The sequence below is a fragment of the Apus apus genome, chromosome 2 (genome assembly GCF_020740795.1).
Source record: "Apus apus isolate bApuApu2 chromosome 2, bApuApu2.pri.cur, whole genome shotgun sequence".
Taxonomy (NCBI): domain Eukaryota; kingdom Metazoa; phylum Chordata; class Aves; order Apodiformes; family Apodidae; genus Apus; species Apus apus.
The window spans coordinates 58,371,283-58,394,893 of record NC_067283.1 but is presented as its reverse complement, the minus strand read 5'-3'; the positions used below and the strand labels follow the sequence as shown (position 1 = coordinate 58,394,893).

General features: G+C 38.8%; 1 protein-coding gene across 3 annotated transcripts in view; it reads left to right on the top strand.

Annotated features, from left to right (window-relative positions):
• The window catches only part of ADCY1 (adenylate cyclase 1), a 188,010-nt gene that overhangs the window by 83,005 nt on the left and 81,394 nt on the right, over positions 1 to 23,611 (top strand). For all 3 annotated transcript variants that reach the window (XM_051612581.1, XM_051612580.1, XM_051612579.1), the window contains 2 exons: positions 6,448 to 6,559; positions 19,284 to 19,411. In XM_051612581.1, coding sequence (XP_051468541.1) covers positions 6,448 to 6,559; positions 19,284 to 19,411 — 240 coding nt within the window. The remainder of the gene's footprint in view (positions 1 to 6,447; positions 6,560 to 19,283; positions 19,412 to 23,611) is intronic.

Below are 23,611 nucleotides of genomic sequence, written 5' to 3'. Positions count from 1 at the left end.
TTGGCCACAACAACCCCAGGCAGAGCTACAGGCTGGGGCAAGAGTGGCTGGAGAGCAGTCTGGCAGAGAGGGACCTGGGAGTACTGGTTGAAAACCAGTTGAACATGAGCCAGCAGTGTACCCGGGTGGCCCAGAAGGCCAATGGCATCCTGGCTTGTATCAGGAATAGTGTGGCCAGCAGGAGTGGGGATGTGATTCTCCCCCTGTACTCAGCACTGGTGAGGCCTCACCTCGAGTACTGTGTGCAGTTCTGGGCCCCTCATTTCAAGAAGGAGATGGAGGTGCTGGAGCAGGTCCAGAGGAGAGCAACTAGGCTGGTGAAGGGACTAGAGAGAAAGTCTTACAGGGACAGGCTGAGGGAGCTGAGGTTGTTTAGCCTGGAGGAGACTTGAGGGGGACCTTATCACTCTCTTCAACTACCTGAAGGGAGGTTGTAGTCAGGTGGGGGTCAGGCTCTTCTCCCAGGCAAATAGTGATGAGACAAGAGGGCATGGCCTGAAGGTGCAACAGGGGAGGTTTAGGTTGGATATTAGGAAGCACTGCCTCACAGAGAGAGGGTGATTAGACATTGGAATGAACTTCCCAGGGAAGTGGTGGAGGCACCGTCCCTGGGTGTGTTCAAGGAAAGGCTGCATGTGGCTCTTAGCGCCACGGTCTAGCCACTGTGGTGGTGTTAGGTCATAGGCTGGACTTGATCTTAAAGGTCTTTTCCAGCCTTGGTGATTCTGTGATTCTGTTTCTGTAAGCTATGCTGCTGAACAAGCAGGAGTGACCTTTGTGCTATGTTTTCACTTTCTTTACACTTTAATTTCTCTTCTTCAATAGTTGCAGTTTAACTGAGATTGGGTTTTTTTGAGTTTTCTGTTTATGTTTTTCACCAGACTGCCCCAACGACATTGTTAAGATTTCTGGGGAATTAAAGGAGGCAGAGTCATATCCCCAGTTGGTTGTTAGGAGATACTATTACTAATGGATAGTTTCTCACTTCATGTTTCTATATATAATAAGATTTTTTTAAAAATCCATTTATTTGGCACTGTGAAGTGTCCCTTTGTGTATCATACCATTATGAGGACTCTTTCATGGATAAATAAGGTAGCCCTAGTTTACTCTAGTTTAATCCTCTCCATGGCAATTAGTGATTAAGTTACAGTGAACCAAGGCTACTTTGCTTTTGAATTAGTGGATCTAGAGGAGTGATTAACACTGAGGTCACTCCTGTAGTTGCTTTGTTGTAACTTTTCTTAGTATATAAATGTTAGACATGGCCTACATTTAAGACTCATTATTTTTGAGGGACTAATACATCCAAATCAAAGGAAAGAGAATTTCAGTGTTGATTTGTGTCCTGCTGAGAAACAAGTGGGGATTCAGATTTTGAAAATATTTGAGTATATTTGAAAATATTGTTTGGCCCTGGAAAGACTTCAGGCACTCTATACCTTACCATTTTTCTCTTTAGTACCCTTATTATTTTCATGGTCACAGCAAAAACTATAATCTCTTTTCTATTCTCACTCTCAGTGGTAGATTTTGCCATCTCCTGATAAAGGCTTTCTCTGTCTTTTATGTTCCAAAAAACCTAAAACAGGATGTAACAGTGGAAAAAAAGTTTATTGCATCAGATGGGTGATTTGACTCTACAGTCAAAACCACAGTCACAAACCAAGATGCTGCCCCAATTTGTTCTAGACATCATGCAGTAAAGACTGTTGGTGCTGCTTCCTAACACCCGTAGTCCAAGTAGTAAGGAAAGAGGCAACAAATGGACACAGACACATGGATTGTGAAATATAATATTAGTCAGCACACTAGCTAAAATAAAATATGCTGGCTAATGAGTTTCAATGCCATTTTAAGAATATTAGAGCCTGTTCTGGTTTGGTGGGTTTTTTCATAGTGGTGGAAGGGCACCAGGAGTGGCTCCAGTAAGAAGCTGAGAAGCTCCCCCTGCTCTAAGCCCAGCCAAGGAACCATTAGAGAGACAATAGATGCACCTTTGCAATTAACATACAAAAGAACTGAGATAAGACCTGAGCAGAGAAGCACTTAAGGAAGAAGAGTCACACTGGAGGAGAAGAGCGGTGGTGGGGAAGGAGAGCGGTGCTGGTGGTTGGTGAGGAACAAGGGGAAGAAGGTGCCCGAGCAGAATTTTCCCTGCAACCCATGGCAAGATGGCAGCTGTCCCCCTGCACTCATGGAGGAACATGTTGGAACATTCCCTGAAGGCGCCAGGAGGGGAGAATTTACCCAGTGGACTTCGATTTTGTGGCCAGTGGATTTGCTGCCAGTGGACTAGGATTATTCCATTTTGGAAGACCCCGCCGCCAAGGGAGTTGTTTCCTGAAGCAGCCCATGCTCCTGTGAGAAACACCAGCCTGTGAACTGACTCTAAACCCCATCCCCATCCCCCTGTGCTGCTGGAGGGAAGGAGGTAGAGAAACCGGGAACAAAGTAATTTGGGCCCAGGAAGAAGGGAGGGCTGGGGTAACATATGCAAGCCCTGCTCTTTGTGTTGTCTGTGTCCTGTGTGAGTTTGATTAGTGTGAAATTAAATTATTATTTTTTCCCCAAGTTGAGTCTGTTTTGCCCGAGACCTTAATCGGTGAAGAACCCTCCTTGTCCTTTGTCTCAACCCATGAGCTTTGTCCTTCTCATCCCAGTGGTGGTGGGGTGGGGGGGCGATGGGGAGCTTAGTGAGTGGCCATGTGGCTGTTTCTTTGTTGTCGTGTTGGGCCCAAACCACAACAGAGCCATCTCTGAGTGGCAACAGAACCAACTGTGGAAACACTTCGGATTTGCAAAACCTCTGCTCATCCACTGCCTCTTTCCCACCTGCTAATAGATCAGGTTTGCTCATTTGTATTTCAGCCGACATTAAAAAAAATGCAGCATCTGCTGTTGTTAAAAGAATTCATGGTGGTAGTAATCAGCCAAATTTCTCAAAAAAAAAAGTCAGGGCATTGCTCTCATCTGCTGTGCCATGTCCAAGTACAGGAGTTACGCTTTGCACATTTTAAGAAGTTACATGTTTTGTAAAATAGCAGTTCAAATTTTTTAAACCTTTATGCAGAAAAGCTGTATCAGTAGTCATATTACCTAACATATTCCATTAGCTTTAAAATATTTACTTGCAGTTAACTGCAGTATGAAATAATTCACAAGCATAACTGAACTGCAACTGCATCTTTACACACAGTAATTGCATATTATACATAAATTTGCAATTACACATTCAGTTATGTATTGTGGGTGATTCCTTGGACTTCACTTTTGTGTATAATTACTAGTGTTTTTAATCAAATTCTGCGCTAATAGATACCCTTTCAAAATGTTAAAAAGGATTAGCAAGATTCCCATACTAAGGTAGAGGTCTGTAAAGAAACTTTTAAACTGATGAATTGTGCATGAGTGTATTTCTGTGTTTCATGCTTAACTGAGAGGTTCTGATGTAAGTGTACATGTCAGCAGTGCAATGGTTGCTCTCTTAGTGGTTAAGGCATTGTTCCACAGTCTCCACAAACTGGACATTTCCGGTTTGTGTGTATGTCTATGTTCTCATTGTTAAAGACTTTGGTAAACAGTACCATTGTTATTACCTTAACAGCCTACAGCACCCCAACCCCCCTCCCCACCAAATATTATTTTTTTTCAAGTGGATGTTATTGGTGCAGTGCAAGATACTACTGTTACTATAAATGTGGTTAGACATGAAAAAAAAAGTGGAGTGCCATATTTAAAATAATAAAAAAAACACAATCACAATGTAGAATATGCAAAGGATGAGACATAAAATTGCAGAAAAGCTAGTAGAAGCTGTTGTAAAATAGCATATACATTCCTGCCTGCATGCTAACTAAAACCTGGAAGCTGCATGACATGTTGAATTGCAACAGTTGTAGTAGTTGTTTCCCCCCCCCCCCTTTTTTTTTTCAGCTGTATGAATTCTGATGTGAATGTAGGTCAGAAAGCAAATAGCTTATAAAGCAAACTGTATGAAAGACCTTGATGCACATTTAAGAAGATTTGAAAATTGTAAAGATATTTAAGAGGATGATTTTGAAAACTGTAAAGATATTTAAGAGGATGATTTTCTATTAACCGATGAATTTCAAGAAAGGGCATCTTAGAGTTGTCAGACAACAAGGATATCAGTCAAGAATTAACAGAATAAGTAGATCTTCATGGGCAAATATGCAGAGCACTTACTGCAATCTTTTAATGCCTTTTACCTTACCCATCACTGGATCGGTTCACATCCATGATAGCAGTCATGTATCTCATGTTCTACTTTGAGAAACCTTTTATTGTGTTTAAACAGCATAGGAGTGGAATAGCGATTGTTTTAGGTATTGTATACGGCAGAGAGGGAACAGTCCTGCAGGTTCCTGGAGTGTGCAGAGGATAACTTCTTGATACAGCTGGTGAGGGAGACTAATAGGGAAGGCACCCTGCTGGACCTGCTGTTTGTCTACAGAGAAGGTCTTTTGGAGGATGTGATGGTCAGAGGCTGTCTTGGGCACAGCAATCACAAAATTATGAAGTTCTCTATTCTTGCGGAAGTAAGACGGAGGGTCAGCAGAACTGCAACCTCTGGCAGGCTGACTTTGACCTGTTTGGGAGACTAGTTGACAGAGTCCCTTGGGAGGCATTCCTGAAGGACAAAGGAGTCCAGGAAGGCTGGACATTATTCAAGAAGCTAACTCTTAGAGGAGTAAGAGTAAATTTGCAGATGACACCAAGTTGGGTAGGGGTGGGAGTGTTGTTCTGCTTGAGGTAGGAAGGCTCTGCAGAGGGATCTGTATAGGCTGGATTGATGGGCCGAGGCCAATTGTATGAGATTCAACAAGGCCAAGTGCTATGTCCTTCGCTTGGGGCACAACAACCCCATGCAACACTACAGGACTGGGGGAGAGTGGTTGGAAAGCTGCCTGTCATAAAAGGACCTGGGGGTGTTGATCAATAGCTGGCTGAATATGAATCAGCAGTGTGCCCAGGTGGCCAAGAAGGGCAACAGCATCCTGGCCTGTATTTCATAGTAGTACTAGGGAAGTGACTGTCCCCCTGTTCTCAGCACTGGGGAAGCAGCACTTTGAATACTGTTTTCAGTTTTGGGTTCCCCACTGCAAGAGAGTCATCGAGGTGCTGGAGCAAGTCCAGAGAAGGGCAACAAAACTAGTGAAGGGTCTGGAGACCAAGTCTTATGAGGAGAGGCTGGGGGAACTGGGTCTTTTAGTATGGAGAGAAGGTGGCTGAGGGGAGACCTTACCACTCTCTACAGCTACCCGAAAGGAGGCTGGAACGAGGTGGGGTTTGGTCTTTTCTCCCTAGCAACTAGCAACAAGACAAGAGGAAATGGTCTCATGTTGCACGAAGGGCAGTTTAGATTGGATATTAGAAGAAACTTCTTCACTGAAAGGGTAATTAAGAACTGGAGTAGGCTGCCCAGGGAGGTGGTTGAATCACCATCCCTGGAGATGTTTAAAACACGTGTAAATGTGATGCTTAGGAATATGGTTAAACTCTAGACTCAATAAAGTTAAGGTGATGGTTGGTAGAGTTAGGTTATGGTTGAACTGATGATCTTAAAGGTTTTTTCCAACCAGAATGATTCTGTGATTCTGTTTCCCTGAACCGCTGCCATCTTGAGCAATGTTCTCATAAAATATGCTAAAAGAAGAGTGTGGGGAGACTACCCCAAGGATTAATATGACAACATAGAGGCTTTGTTTGTAAATTAAAGCCACTGAATTTTCTATGAGCTTTTTTTTTGTGCTGAGATGTTACCTACCCTGCTCTGGTGGACAAGAGATTTTAGCAACTTGATTAAATGAAATTACAGAAACAGATGCTGAGTCAGGAGTTGTATTTGCTCTTTTTGGTAGCTTCATGGGAGAATTCAGACTAGGTTATGGTTAATGGGAAACAGTAGACTTGTTAGTCCTGCTTTTCTAGCTCCTCACAAAGAGCCATAAAACCACGTAATGAAGCTACCATATGCAAGTTATTAACTCCAATCTTTAAGTACTTAGTAAACCTCGAGCAAGGTTTATCAGTTTGGCTGTGAACTCTACCAGTGCAAAAACTGTCTTTGAAACCAATCGAGCTGAGAAGATTCCAGCTATAAAGAGGAGAAACAATTATTCTCTGTGGCCCTGGAGTGCTTATGGGCGAAATTCATTAATGAGGTGCTTTGCCATATGTACACCAAATAGATACAGAGGACAGGTATCTAGGCATTGAAGGTGTCCCAAAGTTGTCTACAACAGTTGAAAGCACCAGACTGAGGCCTCTTTGAATCTTTGCCATTTTTGTTGCAGCTAGCACTTTCTTTGTAGCATTTCAGCACTTGTTTGAGTTCTTGCTTTGGGTCACATTCATGCTATAAAAGAAGATTTAAAGATGTCTTCTGTGCTGATATCTCTGTGTCTTTTTCCTTTTTTACAGCATTTTGTTTGCAGACATTGTGGGGTTCACTAGTTTGGCATCACAGTGTACTGCCCAAGAGCTGGTGAAGCTGCTCAACGAGCTCTTTGGCAAATTTGATGAATTAGCTACAGTAAGTACAATATTCTTATTTCAATTCAATTTAAATTCCCTTCTGAAAAATTATGCATGAGCACAGAAACGATGAGAGCTTTTTAGATAAGCTATTTTTAGGCAAAGTGGGATCCATATCATAACTGAAGCTTATGTTTTGGTCATAGCACTGACACTGTGCCAGATTCCCCCCCAAAAAAGTTTAAAAAATAAGAAAAATATTCCTTGCCTATAACTCCGAGCAGTCTAATGGTACCACAAGCATTTGACAAGAAGTGAGAGGAATGCATGTGTCTGAAAAAGCCAGACATATTGTTTTAAATTGCATTTAACAAAATGCTGAAAAGCTATTTTCCCCTTGAATATAGCACAAATTGATCAATCTGTCTTGTTCTCCAGCCATGTTCTCAGAGCCTTCATTGCTGAGAAGTATCACCTCACATAAATTATGCTCCTCCACTATCCAGCTATCTTGTCTTCAGACTGTGCAGCAGCCTAGAGAACATATTTCTTCAAGTCTCCACCATGAACAGCATCCACATTTTTTCAGTTCAAACTTGCTTTTCCTTTATGTAGTCTTACACATGAGAGATCAGAAGCCTGTGGACACAATGCATCTATGAGAAAGAAATCTGCTCCTCAAGATGTCAAGGTTGAGGAAGACCTATCCTTAGTTACTGATTTGCACTAGATCTTCTGTTCAAGTCAGAACAGAGGGGAAATATGGCGTGTTCCCTTTTTCCAAGAAAAACAGAAGATTAACTTAGATGCTGAGTATAGGTGTAATGGAGGTGCTGGGTTTTGGTATAAATTTGTAACACACTCGTAAGTCTTCATATAATCAATTCATTACTGGATCTACTGGCAGTACTTCATAGAAGAGTGCAGGTCACCAGCCCAGAGTACTTCAGAGATTTGTACCTCTAGAAATAAGAGACTGCCATGCAAATGGTCACTGGAAGAGTTTAAATGGCCTAAAAAGTTAAAATAGTCTCTTTACTTCCGTTTTATTACTGAATTTCATGCTTCAAATGTCAACCAGCCTTCTAAGCTGTGAAACACAGGGCAGTGTAATAACATGGGAGTACTCTGACATAACATGACATCCCACAGGTGCACACAGAAATGCAGGTGGCTATGAAACGTGAGGTGGCATTGAAGCCCGGAACATGGCCACTGCACTACACTTGCTTTCTTAGCAGTGGCCCAGTGCAGCCAACTGGAGATGTTAGTGACACTTGAAGCCAGGGTACCAAGCAGATGCCAGCTTTTGGTTCGAGGCCAGTTGTTTGTCAGGGAAGAAACAGGTAAGAAGTAGCAAAAGAGCTAAAAAGCCTTAGCTTTTCTATTCCGCCTGCATGCATTCTTTTTCCAAATTTGAAAATAAATCTGTTTCTTTCAGCTATGATTTATTATTTACTTGTCCTTCCAGTTCAGACTGTGCTGCATGAGAGTGTGATTAAGGACAGAACATAGGAGCTTGAGTTGCCACCTTCTGATGTGGTGTCTTTCTGCAGTCATGAAATGTGCTGGGAAATGTAGTCTTTCAGAAGGGTTCTGATATTTTCGTTAAAACAACTTCTATATATTAATTATTAGGTCAAAACAGAGAACTGCACTGGTTTTAAAACAGTGCTGTACTATAGTATTCAGAATTATGAAGGAGGAGACTACAGGAACTTTAAAGAAAAATGTAATAGTGGATAGGTATGTTTCCTGTAACTGCTAAAGGCTGATCTTTGAGAGTGCATGCTGTGTGTTTCTGCTTCTTAGGAAACAATGTCAACTGGAAGAGACAGTTTACATCAACCTTTGTTAAAATAACTGTCCTGTCTTAAAACTGTAAGACTTAAAAAACTCCTTGTCACCACTGTGGGAAGTGTAGTAAGTGAAAGGCAGCATGTATTTGCTGGGAGTCTCATGAAGAGTCTTGGCATTTTGGCATTTTGACACACTGCAGGAATAGTGAGTCATTGCTTTTTGACAGTATATCTCTGAAGCTGCCCAGAACCAGGTGCTTCAGACATAAAAAAATTTTGTTGAGAAATCTGGGACAATACAATCCATCTGACATATAGAATCTGGTTTATGCTCTTTAGCATTATTTTTTTTTTCTATATATATTCTATTTGTTTGATTTTTTTGGTAAGTCAAGTACAAGTAGTTTTACTCTTTTTGAAATGCTATGCCTTTTTTTTTAATAGCAATAGCCTCAAATATAGTTACAGCTCGTGGCAAGGAGTTCTGAAGGCAAACCTTAGATTTCAATTTATTGTCATTCAACTACTTGGAAAGTTTGCTTGTCCAGTCTCTTAATAGAGAAGGAAGATAATTCCTGATCTTCTTACTCTGTACTAGAAATTATTTGTATTTTTATTATGTTCTTTCTTTTATATTATTCTGTAAAGAAAATAAATTTTCCAAATGCTTATCTTGTACAGCTTATTTTCATAGAATCATAGAATAATAGAATCCTAGGGGTTGGAAGGGACCTCGAAAGATCATCTAGTCCAACCCCCCCTGCCAGAGCAGGGTCACCTAGAGTACGAATCTTAGCTTTTAACAGTTTTGACTTTCTAAATTTCATAGTTACTGAATACCTGTTCAGCTTCAAAGATACTGAACTTAACAATGTTGCTCCTGAGCCCTAGGCAAAGGTCCAGTGTGGTTTTTTTTAACTGTCAAGAACAGTCAGTCCTTTGCTGTGCTTTGAACTAGCTGTTCCTAGAAGCACTTTAAGAAATTTATTCTTCTGAATCTATAGAATGCTTTACATTTATATAAATATAATTATGATGTATTTTTTAAAATAAAAAATTAGTAGTTTTGCACACTGGTTAAGATGGGAAAGTTAGTGCTAGAAAACATAAACTTAGAGCACATAATCATTCTCTGTGGAAATTTATGTGTGCACTAGGGGGGGATATTTACAAAGAGTAATTTTAAGGAGACTTGTCTCCCAAAATTACCTTGATAGTTCAGACACAGGATCCCACAGAGGCAGATTATGCATGAAAGCTCGAGTCTGGTCGAACAGCTACCTGGAGAGGTCTCCTAGAGAGACCTAAGGAAGCAATACTTCTAAAATTAAAGTGGTCTTAATGAATATACCAGTGACTATTGGATGAGGGCCTGGTGATGTGTGTATGATGTGAAGCTAATGTAAGTGTCCGCAGGATGTTTTCCAGGGAGGAAGATAATGTGACACACTTTATAAATGGGTAGATACCACAGAGGTTAGGTCTTGCCTAACCTCCCCTATGGTACCTTTATGTAAGATGATTCTGTCGTTTGTATGTTCATTCTTTGTCTTAAATTCTTCCTGAGTTTGTGTTCTGCTAATTTGAGATTTATGTCTTTGTATAGGACTGTATGGGATTATTCTGATCAGCTTAGATGCTTGCAGTGTGGGTATTTGTACTGAAACTTACTCTTTTGATTACTTGTGCCATTAGCATAGAGAAAGGTATTTCTCAAGTTCAGTGTGTGTCATCCAAAGGAGATGTCTAATTGCTCTCCAGATGTGCCTGTTTCACGTCATTGTTGTAGAAGAAGTTTGACTGACAACCCAGATGCATATTTTAGCTGTCTAATGTATTCTGCACACACAGTCCTACCTGAAATCCTTTGCTCATGCACAGATCTGTTATGCGGGGCATAACAGTGCATCAGAGAAGCAACCACCAGGGCCTCCCCTCAGCCTGGCAAGGACCATGCCTCCTGCAGAGTCCAGAAACACCGTCCTCAGAGCAGTCAGCTTTGCTCTTCCCAATCCAGACCTTTTATCTCCTTGAAGTTTATGGAAATCTTTCTGGAAACTACTTTCTTTATAGCCAGCTGTATATAATATCTTGCTAGTTCTTCTCCTGTTGTCATTTTTCAGCAATTTCGCCAAGCAGAGGGGAATGGTTATTTCCAATGATTTGATGTCAGAAGATTTCTTATGCTTTTTTGTTTGAGCATGACTGAATTTCATGCTTTTGTTGGTGCATAAATGTGACAGTTTTTTAGAATTCTCTCTATTGTGGTGTTTCTAGTAGAATCAGTAAAAATATCTATTTCCTGAAATTTAGAGCTTAGTTTTTCAACATTTTATCGTGTATTTTTTTAGACTTTTTTTTTCTCCTGAGATATTCCTCTTCATAAAAAGACAGCATCCTAAAGGACACTTAATGAAAGCTGGGAAGGAGACAAGCATGCATATCAGTCATGATATTTGTACAAAATGTTTTTGCTAAAATCCTTTTTCTTTTCCATGTAATTTAACATATATGACTGCTAAACAGGTTTTCACTCTTCAGGACTAAACATTTAACTTTCTAATTTTGTAAAATTGCTCTCCATGTGCAGAAGGGAAGAATTTCTTGTTAGAATGGGAATGCACAGAAAAGGTAGGCCAAGAACTAGTAGGTTACTGCAAGTCAGCGTATATAAGTTCCAATAAAATTGAGGGAAAGCATTTGAAACAAAATGCCTTCCTTTTAATAACTATCCTGAATAATGCTACATTTGTTCATATGGCTCCTGTGATGGTAGTAATTTGTCATGACTTCACAAATACATTACAAGCTTACAGATGCTCATACAGAGATGGCTAGCTTTCCTCAATCAAACCCTACCAAGCCATTTTCAAATGTACTTACTATAACCAGATTTGTTTTCCTTTCCTAATATTTGTGCCACTCTGTAGAAGTGCTTCTTGTTAAGTCTGTACTAACTGTTACTGCTATGAGTATGCCTCCGTTACCTTGCTTGAATTTAACTCTTTTCTTTCAGTTAGTTCATTCTCAAGTGTTTTGTTTTGGTTTTGGTTTGGTTTTTTTATTCTGGGACTAGCAGCTGTGCCAGAACTAGTGTAAACTGGGAAACCTACTATTTGCTGGTATTACTTCATTAAAAGTTATTAAAATAATTTTCAGGTTTTTTAAACCCAACAGTTTAAAACTGCAGTGAAAAGAAATGTTAAAATATGTAAGCAGTAATTGACAGGATTCAATGAAATTTTCTAATGGGCTAGACAATTTTCAGAAGTGTATTATCACTGTTGGCATGTTGCAATGTAATGGAGCTGGCTGTAGTTTCCATGTCCTTTCATTGCACTCAGGATTTTACTATGAAGTTTATCTGATAAGCTGGCTTTAGTAATCTCTCATATGTTGCAGCTCACATTCAGCAGTTATTAAAATGGATTTGGATACTACAAAGAGAAACCATGTTGGTAAATTATTTTGTTTTACTGAAAGAAAAAAAGTAAAATACTGTTTGTCATTAATGAAAGTTGCAGATAGCATAAGTAACCTTTACATCCTGCTCTGGGGCCCCCAACTGAAGAAACACATAACTTGAGTGGGTCCAGAAGAGAGTAACAAATAATCAGAAGGCTGAAACACCCCTCCTAGAAAGAAAGACTTGGAGAGTTGACATTGTTCAGCCTGGAGAAGAGAAGGCTCCAAGATCTTTCAATTAGAAAAAAAAAAAAGGGGGGGGGGAGCTAATAAAGTCTGCAAGAGACTTTTTACCAGTTTCTGTACTGATAGCACAAGGGGCAAAGGTTTAAACTGAAAGAGAGTAGGTGTAGATGAGATATAAGGAAGGAATTCTTTATGAATAGGGCTGTGAAACACTGAACAGGTTGCCCAGAGAAGTTACGGATACCCCAGCCCTGGAAATGTTCAAGGTCAGATTGAATAGATCTTAGAGCAACCTGATCTAGTTGGAAAATGTCACTGCCTGTGTCAGGGAGGTTGGAACTAAATGATCTTTAAAGGTTCCTTCAAACCCAAACCATTCTATGATTTTGTGATTCTATGATTTTCACAGATTTAGCTGTGAGAAGTTAGCCTAAGTAGGCTTACTTTTCATTGGCAAAGAAAGAGGGCCCTTTCAAAGGTGGTTTAAAGTGGAGTTGGTGCTTGTGAATCTAAAACCAGTCATCTTTTTCTGCACTTAGCTGCATCTTTTGTGAATACTGCTGCAGTCTAAGAGACTTTCTCTGGATTGTCCTTCCTATAGAATATTTTTTGGTTTTGTTTTTCTCTTAAGCTCTTTGGTGCACAAAATGGAGTTCCAGAGCTGAGGGAAAAAAATAGATCTTTTAAGTTTTGTTTAATTTTATAAGGACATTAAATATAGAAGAAAAGTGTACATATCAAAAATGTTAACTGATCTCTTATAAAGGATCTCTCCCTCTCACCATGCACTGAACTTAAATTAATAATTTGATAGCATATTGCTTATTTGCACTTTACAGCCTTCAAACTAACTCCAACCAATCCACTGCCTCCTATCACCCTGAAGGAGGGTGGCTTGTCCTTCACCATTTCCTTAACAACAGAACACTGTACTATGCCCTTCCAAAGGTGCTTGGAGCATTTTATGCATTAACAATACTTTTGAGTAAAGGAAGGAGGGGACTACTAATGCCAGAAACACATAAGAACACCCAGATATCTTCTACCAGACTGTATTCAAATCTAGAGAAAGGAGGGGCTCAAAACTGGTGTCTGGCCTGTAACTGTCAGGCTGAGTTTTACTAGTATCTCAGTAGTCCAGAGGATGAATATAAAAATTTTAATTTATCCCATATGTTGTCTATAAATGCAAGAGGGTAGAGGTAAACTTGCAGAACTATTGTGTCTGTGCATGTTGTACATGTTCCGGTTTAGTTACCATGACAGTACATAAACATATATGTGTTTGGATGCACGTATTTATACAGCATGATAGCCAAAGCGTCGGGTTTTTTTCCACTTCCGTTCCAATCTAATGGACAAATTTAATGAAACTGAATAAAGATGTCATTGCAACTTTAGAAGATGTGGTAAAAAATACTGTTCTTTCTTCCAATCTCTTTTATGTCTCCATACACATCTGTAATACAGATAAATTTATCTTAACTTCTAGAGTGATTTAAAGCTCTATAATGAAATTTTCTATTGAGATTAATAGCACTTTTGCCTAAATTGCTATAAATGTTTAATATATTGCTAATGTTAAATAGATTGAAAATAGACTGCAGTGGTAACAGTGGTGAATCATTTCTTGTTGTCTCTCAAGACATCTTTTGAAGCAGAGTGAAATTCTAGGTTTGTGAAGCAAGATAAACAGGAAGTGTGTTTTATTGCTATTTTACATCTTTGCAGGATTTTAGAGGTGCTTTGCATTTCTTTCCCCAAAAGCTGTTTTATACTGTAATGAAAGGACTGTAATTGTGATTTGGTTACCTTGGATTATTGAATTAGGGCTTGGGTCCCTGAGGATTAGAGGGACAGCTGGTATAAATTAGTGAAGTTCCTCTGAAACCCATGATGCCATGCTGATTAATACGAACTGAAAATTTTATCCCCTTTGCCTAGCTGATACAAACAGTTCAGCTCTGAGCAGGCTGTTCAGAAGATGCTGTTGGAATGGGTCTTTTCAAAAGAAATCTACTGATAAACCAAGAAGGAAGTAAAACAAGAAGAAAAATATGAGGGGCAATAAAAGACAAAAGTACTTCTGTGATGGGTCGATTCTTCAGAATCACTGATCTTCCTTGTGGCTCATTGAATGTCTGTGCAGGAGGGTGACCGCTATTGCACTGTGGAAAAGCTCTTGACAGCAGTGGCAGGGCTAGGAGAATAGTTCATATTCCTTCTTCAGCTCCCGGAGTTCACCACTATCCCCTCAGAATTAATTCTACTCTCAGTGAAAACTGAGCCATCAGAGTTGCATTTTGATGGTTCTGTCTACCCAAGACTTCTCTTCAATATGTGAAGAAAATATTTAGCTAACAGTAGTTTTCCACGTAGTAGGACAATGTGTGTTTTTTTCCCCACAAATTCTGTTACAGGCAGAAAATGGACAGGGGAGGCATGAAAGTGCTTTGAGTTCAAGAGCCCATCCCTGTGCTGCCAGTGCATCTCCTTCCACTCCTCTGCTGCATGCTGTGCTCCTCTGGTACTACTTTGCAACTATGTGGGGCAATACCCAGAGGTCTCACTCATGCTGAAGTCTGAGGTTTGGTGAGGATACCAAAGCCTTTCCCTGAAAGAGAAAAGGATTCTGTCTAAGTTCAGGCCTAATAGATCCTCTTCCCTTTTCCCCCAACTCTTATGTAGTTGAACCTGGACATGTGTAGGTTTTGGTTATTTCTTTTTTTTTTTTTTTCTTTTAAGACATAACTTTGCAATTAATAAGAATTGTAGTAGTGATCAAACTCTTGTTCTAATTTTTCTAGCCTGAACAAAACTAAATGTTACTACTACTACTCATGTCCAAAAACATTCTATGAGAGGGTTAGTTTAATAGGGTCTGAGTTAGGGGAAACAGAATTCACTGCTTATGCATCTTCTTGTAGGCCTTACTGATTTTTTCTTCCACTCTGCACAGCATAACTAAATTCAAATTGGCTGAATATAGTAAAGAAATTTTTTGTACCCTTAGCTGGTACAGTTTTAATTAGTAGAATAGCAAAAAAAGTGTCTTTCTAATTAATGGCTAGATAAAATTCCTCCTACTCGTAAATTCTGATTCCAGGAGGGTAGGACAGTAACAGTCTGAAGAGCACACCTGCAAACCAGGTTCCTAGCAGGCTTGCATAAAAAGAAATGGATGCATATAAGTATAAAACATATTGTAATTAAGTCACACAGGGTCATACTCATCCTTGGTGTAATTCCACTACAGTTAGTGGACTTATGAGAGAGAGTTCAAGGTTTAGGTTTTAAATCTTGCCTTTTAAAATTGTCTGTCTGACCTTCGTTTTTGGTGCACTTTGAAAGGTTCTCACATACCATGATGACACAAGTATGCAGAAATACATAAGACTGTTGCAGTGACAGAAGGCAGAATAAGGAACTCTTCCCTGTCTTAGCATCTGCCATAGCTAAAATTACTAAAAGCTTTAAAGAAGCTCTGTTGCTACCAGAAAGTGTTATAAGAAACATCCCTGACTTTGGATCTATTAATGCAACAAACACTTACTTGGATAGACTATAAAAAAAACCCCAACAAACAACAAAACCAAACCAAACAAAAAACCCCACAACAACAACAAAAACCAAATAAAACCCACAAACAAACAAAAACCCCAACAAAAACCAAAACCCAGACACAACGAACCAAAAAACCCCAGCAGCAACAATAATAATTGTTGCAATCTGACATGTGAGAAAGATCCTGCTGTAAAAGCCTTTGCACTAACCTATACAATCTCTCTGTTCAGAAGAACACCTAGCTGTCTGCGTATGTATTCTGCTGGGAGAGGTCTGAAAGCACCTTAAAAATTTTTATTTCTTTAATACAACCTTTTAGATAGATAGATATATAAACTGTAAATGATTTTCCCTTTTATTTAAAAAAACCCTTATCCCAAGTATACAAAACAATGTGTCTTGTACAGTATGAGAATATGCAGTTAATGGTTTAATTTCCAGTTTTGCAGTCTAAGTTGGTAGCCTTCAGTCTTTCAGCAAAATATATTTAAACAAAGAACTACAACAGCAGCAAAAACCCAGAGTTGTTTGAAACAGGAACCCCTCCTCCCCTTCCCGTTCTACCGTTCTACCAAGAGACAGAACGAACTGCTTTATAAAGTGCTGGTCTAAAAGTGTAAAGAAAGATCTTAGTGACTTTTAAGTATCTACTGCTTTCCAAGCTGGGCTTCCACTTAACACTGACAAACCTGTGACTGGCAGTTGTGCCAGAGGGAATTCTGCAGATCTGCTTGGAAACATCTCAGTGGATACCGCAGGTGGACAAACTGTCTGACTAATGCAGTGCTAGCAATCTCTGGTGTTTTTTTTGTCATGGGCATAAAACGAAATTACCAACTGTGTCTAAACAGACATTGCTTGTATCACTGTGACTAGTATTTTTAACTATCACGCTTGAATTAATCACTGTCACAAATCTGAAAATGTTGCCGAGGCAACGGCTTCTCTGGAAGTTGCTGAGGAAACAAAAGAGAGGGAAAGGACTTGTTTTGTTAATTTGCATATCAATCCTTAAAAAGATTGCTCTTACAAAGCTGCCCTACTTCTATCCTTCCTGGAAGTCTGTCTCACATGTTGAGAAAAATAAACGATTTTGCTAGAGATGACTGTATATTAATTATTATAAATAAGGATAGGGAGTGTAACATCTGATAAGGAACAGAGTGGCGATTTCAAAACCAGCAGTTGATTTAGCCATATGTCTTCCGCCAAAATTAATATATCTCCAGAAATTGGAAAAGTGGTAATAAATTAAGCTCTGTTCTGGTATTTTCCTTTCTCAGACTATCTACCAAGGTGCTAAGACTGTGCTGTGCCAATCTGACAGTAATTTTGTGTATCCTGTTATAAAATCTGCAGTACTGCACATTACCAAGTAACTAGAATGAGACATTTTTAAGGTAGTTACTTGTCATGACTTAGGCCTCGCTGACACCAAAGAACAGGCTTGCTCACCTCTCCCCCACTGTGGACCGGGGGGAGAAAATCCCCACTGGAAGCTCGTGGGTCGAGGCAAGGATGAGGAGGGTTCACCCAACAATCAAGGTCACAGGCAAAACTGACTCAACTCAGGGAAAACCCCCCACAATTTAATTTACCAGTAACCAAATGCAAACAGGATACAGACAAAACCAGAGCTTAAATATCACACCCCACCCTTCCCTTCTTCCGGGACACAAATTACTTTGTTCCTGATTTCTCTACCTCCTCCTCCAGCGATGCAGGGGGACAGGGACTGGGGTTTAGAGTCAGTGCATTACACGTTGTTTTCTGCTGCTTCCTCCTCCAGAAGGAATACTCAGTCTTGCCCTGCTACACCGCGGGGTCCCTCCCACAGGAGAGAGTCTTTCATGAACCCTTCCCCGAAGTCCCTCCCACGAGGTGCACTCCCTCAGGAACAGGCTGCTCCAGCAGCTTATTTTAGCAGTATAATTTAGTGGTTTCTACTAAAGAAGTGAGTGCTTTCTGTTAAAAAAACTTGGTGGCTTCTGTCCAAAGACCTTGAGTTTGACATCTGCCTTTTACTTTGTGTGCATCAATAAATAATTTACTTATATAAGACCATTTAGCCAGCAATCTCAATATAACTGATTAAAACTCTTAAGTAAAATCGGTGAGGCATTTTGTGGCTATAGCCTACAGGAATACTCTAAAGTCTTGGTGATAATGCTTCTAGAATAATTATTCTCTCATTCATTAATTTATACATTAGCAGTGATAAACAGTGGTATATTTAAAATGCTGCTGTACAGCAGAAGAAATGTTTAGTAGTCACTCTTAGCCTTTTCTACTAGTTAAGCATATCCAAAAAGATGGCTCTTTTCTTTGATTCAAGATCTTAATTTACTCCTTAATTTAGAAGTAGACAAAGCTATTTTTACAACAACAGTGTTACCATGCCTTCTTCCATGCCTTAACAGAGGTTAATTCTCATTTTATAATACTTGTTCAATACTCGGAAACATTTACTAACAAGATAGATGTGTGAATGCCTGCAGCTGGAAAAGCGTGTAATAACAAGCCCCAAATGCTATAATGTGTGACATGTCAGAGAGAAAGGGATTGCGGTAGCCATAACCCGTCACTTCTGACCTGGAATATGGGCAATGATTTGGAGAGTGTGGTCAACTCAGGAAGGCTTTGGTTCTTGTAAATAGGAGACTGGGTGAGCACATGTGCCTCTATGAGTGGCAGTATGATTAGGTGGTGGTTTATTTTCAGAAATTGTAAATCGCCTCACCAGAACCTCCCCCCCACTCCTTTTTCCTCTTCTGTCACTGAAGTAAAATCTATATAGTATGTTGCTATATAGTACCCTGGGGGAAGAGTCAGATTTTTGTTAATCCTCTGTCATCATATGCACACCACCTGATTTTGTATGGCACTTACTGGCATAGTCCCAGCTGTGTAATTTGGATTCCTTTAATCAGGTTATTTAGTTTTCTGTACCATATAGGGTAGAAATTGCCATAGCATAGCTACAAGGGATGCTATCATCTCTTCAGGCCTCCTTATAGTTATTAAAGGCACTGCTTTGTTAAAGGCGTTTTGCTGTCTGTTAAGAAATAAACTTTCTGCTCAGACCAATTTAGTAGTCATTACATGCCATCAATGATTTTTCAAAATGAGAGAGATTTAGCTGGATTTCTTTGGCTGTAGAAGTATAACTATGTGAATAGGAGCTACATTTGATGGTATTGCAAACTGCCTGTATCTTCTGATCTCGAAGTGTGTAATATTTATGCTGATCATGCTCTAGTGTACATTGTGATTTATGAATTGGTAATGCACAAATATGTGTACCTTTACAGATAGATAAATAATCTTTCCTGGTAAGCTGGAACTTGATTTGAAATAAAGCTTCTCAGAATACAAACATTTCCTGATGTTCTGTAGTTGTTTGGCTTCAATCCTTTGGTTTGGATTCATAGACAAATGAAGTCTCATTGCAACTCTTGAACTTGTACTGACCTAATATGAGGGCAAGAGAATAGTATGTGTTCAGAACTATACTTTTAAGCAGTCTTAGCCTATGTGTGTTGAACAATGGGGGGCTGACCTCCAGTGTATATGTGTGGATTTATAAATAAATATGTGTATATCAGCTGTTCTGTGCATGGAACTCATATCTCATAAACTGTAGATTACTTCATTTGATCACAAAAGGATTCCCTGAATGATTGCATAGTATTGAAGAATGTTGTATCCTGTAAATACTGGAATATTTATATGAATAATAACATTTTTTCCCTTTTTTTTTTATTAAAGGAAAACCATTGCAGAAGAATAAAAATCCTAGGGGACTGTTACTACTGTGTATCAGGACTGACCCAACCCAAAACAGATCATGCCCATTGCTGTGTTGAAATGGGACTTGATATGATTGACACCATCACGTAAGTAGTGTTCATGGGGAACCTGGATAGGATTGCTACAATTACGTGGCATTCGAGAAGTGTGTTCTCAGAAAAAAAAAAAGCCAAGTCTGCTAGCAGTGCCCACCTAGCAATTCACATTGTTGCTTTCAGGTCACAGGATACTGATTTTAGGAAGGGACATTCTAGACATCTATTTTCCACTCCATTTAATTGTTGTGAGGAAAAAATGCACAAGTATGAGAATGTAGAAGCACATAAGGGTACTGATTAGGGGACAACAAGATACCAGGAAATAACTAAATATTCTTATGGTCATTGGCCACAAAGAAAGGAGTCTAGCTTCTTGTTTTACAGGGATAAGTACTGTTCATTTTGCTCACCAGTATGTCAATTCAAAGTCAGTCCTGATGTGTGCATATTGTATGTGTTTGAATTCTCAAGAAGATAGCTTGCTAATTTCTTCTTCCTGTATGTCACATTTAAATCTTGAATTTATTCTGCTTCTCAGAAATGTAATTTGAAATTCCCTTTACTGATCAGAAGAATTTTTTTATGCTTGAGATTTCTGCATTGGTCATTATTTTACCAAAGCGAAAGGTGTGAATATGAAAGAACTGTGAATAAGCTTTTAGCAGGAACTGAAAATCTATTTCATTACATAGGAGAAAAGGGATAAAGACAGGAAGTTTCTTCACTACTGTATTGCTCTGTGTGTGTGTGTACTTGTATGTGTGCTTTATAGAGAGACTAAAGGAAGGAGTGCACACCTGTATTAGTTCTGTATATAAATACTGGTCAGCACAGTGCTATTGCATTTCATATGAGCTTGCACAACCCAGTAGAAAGGAATGTATTATGATCCTCTCGAAGACTTCAATAGTTTTTACTCAAGGGTTGGATTTTTCTCTATGGAAATGATGACTGGTTGTTTAAAACCTGCTAATGCCTTAAGGGAACATGGAGATTACCACAAATTTTTGTTGTCATCTATCAGCCTTAAACTTTTCAGTGATCCTAGATTCATTGAGCTTTCTTTGCAGAGGGCTTGAAAGCATAGGAAGAAAAAGAGAAAAGTACTTAAAGCAATTGAAGGCAGATTCTGATTTCTAGATCAATCCATGTGTTTATTATAATGTTAATTTGCAAAATCTCTCAGAATGTGAAGAGTTGGGTAAATGAATCCATATTCGCACTCTCATTCAATGTGAGTCCATAATCTTTGTAAACATCATAAACTGATAATAGACTTTGTAATCTATGATAATGTCTATGATACTATAAAATCCTGAAATAATATCCTAAATCTGCAGATTATGCATATGTGCGTTCTTGCAGCAGTATATGGATATTCTGTTTATAAGGAAGCATAGTTAGATATACAGGCCTTGTACAGGTTTTCAAAAATCTTTGGCTTTTTTGAAATCTTGGAAAGCTGTAGGTGATGCTCTCATCCTCTATTACACCTGGCATTAACCTTTAATTCATTAGTTGTGCTGTTTCATTAGTACAAACAAGGTAGCGACAGAACTGTCTGAACTTTCCTTTTTTTAATGTATCAGGTTCACCAATATTAGAAATGAAGTGCATTCTGGTTTTATGTTGTCATTTATTGGCTGCTGTCATGGTAATACAAACTTGAAAAAAGTTGAATTAAAAAGGAATTAACTGGGACTGTTCAGCCTGGAGAAGAGAAAGCAACATTATCAATGCGTACAAATACCTTATGGGAGGGTGTAAAGAGGACAAAGCCAAACTTTTCTCAGTGATACCCAGTGTCAGAGCAAGAGAAATTGGGAAAAAACTGAAATATAATAAATTCCACCTTAATATAAGAAAAAACTTTTTTACTGTGGAAGTGGCCAGATTCTGGAGATTTTGCACAGGAAGGCTGTGAAATTTGCATCCTTGGAGAGATTTAAAAGCCAACTGAACACAGTCCCGGGTAACCATGTGTAGCTGACCCTGCTCTGAGGAGGACCTTTGGTCTGGGTGGTTTCCAGAGGCCCCTTCCAGCGTCAGCAACTCTTTGCTCTTAAGAGGACACGCTGTAGTGTGCTATCCAGACATGTCTAATCAGTGGCTGTGGTAGAATAAAAATAACTGACAATTTCACCATTTATTTTTTTAAATAGATAAATTGTGAGTGTGTAGCCAGTGAGAGCCAGAGAGCATGGTGAGGGGGCAAGATGGATAGTAGGCAGTATTATAAGAGAGTGACATATTTATTTGGAATTTATTCTGCATCCTTTGTACATAAGCACAATTAATTCATCCTTTTTTTAGGAGAATTAAGGAGGAATTAGTAGTGTGAATATGGACTGTAAGATCCAGGCTTAACACGTATTTCTTCTTTTAGTTAAATGAATGTGCCTGTTCTGCTTGTGTTAGGAAACAGGAAGATGCTGCATTCCCAGTACCATTACCCTGGATAGCAGTACTTTTTTTTTTCTTTTACTGCAAATGGAACATCATCTGTTCAGATATCGTTGGATTCTGAGTGAGGTTCTTTTGGTGACAGAAGCACATAGTTAAGCCAACTCCACAAAGAGCCCCAAACCCGGAAAACAGATCTGCTGAATATTAGGAAAAAATTCTTCACTCTTTCACACTCACAAAAGTTAGAAGATATATTCCCCATAATAATTTTAAAAAAAATACCTTTAGCAAATTAAATGGAGAAGAGAAGGTCTTATGATGGTAAAATTGGAATGCAAAATTTTATTTTGTATCAGTATGACTGTTAGGTGTTGTTGTTTATCAGTCCCATGAGATGCAGAGTCACTTTTGTTTTTTAAACTTTCCCCTTTCATCCAAAGTTAGATGCCACTTGGTAGTCTCCTAAACCTCTCTTCAATTTACTGCAGAAACCAAAACTTGGCATTGTAAATTAATGCTTGGAAGCTGTCATCCCTAGTGATAGGTTAGTCATGTTACCTAGGAAAATAAATAAATAAATAATTGAAGATTGTTATTCAGCTCATGGATCTCTGAAAAGGGTCTCTTCCAGAGATATGTACCACCAAGATGTCATTTTTCCAGTAAATCATGGAATAAAATCTAGCAGCTGGTTGATGGGTCTGTGGTTACATTGTGTTAAATATTATATGAGTTAATATAAATTTGTATTTTCTATTCTCTTCATGTTCTGTGTAATTGAAGTAACCTAGAATATGTGCTGCGAGTATCACCTGAGAATATCTCATTCTTACATTTTTCAGGGCAATGTTCACAGACTGTTGTTGTTAATATTACTATTGTTGATATTGTTACTATTTTGGCACAGATTTATGTAGGGCACAGAAATATTTAGGGAGATGTGTAAAATTAAAGGGTATGCTTATCTTAGAACTATGCGTATAGAAAATGCAAACATATGTAACTGAAACAAAAATCTTGTCTATGCCTTTATCCAGGAAACATCTATTTCTGTACAGACATTTTTGGACCTAAAGAAAAGCCCAAAATAACTTAAAAGAAATGGGATCCACAGCTTTTTTTTTCCCCCCTTCAAGTGCAGTACAGGACTAGAGCTGTTCTGCAGATGAACTTAAATTACTTTGATGTCTTGTAGCAGCACATGAAATATTTGTAACTAAGAAGAGGACTAAAATCTAAAAGCTTGGTAGGATACTTGAGCAGTCAGGGTAGATTGTTATCTTATTAGTCACTTAGACTGCACACTTCTAGTTTAAAAAGAATTTTTTTTTAATTTCCATTCATTTCTTGGCCTACTTTTGTGTTAACATGTGAAAAACTTTTGAGTATATTATATCTGAATCTAGCAGAGAATAAGTCATAATGAATAATTTATTTGAGGAACTTATTTTCTTTTTCCAATTCATGGCTATTCAAGTGCTGATATTTCTTCAGAAATGTATTTTTAATTTGAACGGTACAATTGGAGACTTGTGATATTTTACTGCAGAAATGTTGATGTTGTTTGGGAATATGATTGTGGTACTGCTCTAATTTTATATATTAAGCCTATTTTTTATATATTATATATTTATATATTTGTATGAGGCATGTGCATGGTACAGGATATGGTATATCCCTTCAATACCATGTTCTTGGCACAGTTAGTCACCAGGCTGTTTTTGAAATGAGTCCCATTTCTGACTCAATTCTTTCTGGAGTACCATGTTTCCACAAAATTTGCTTCTCAAGGCCCAGGATAGTGTTCCAGGCTGTGGCACAAGACACAGGGTATGTTTCCAG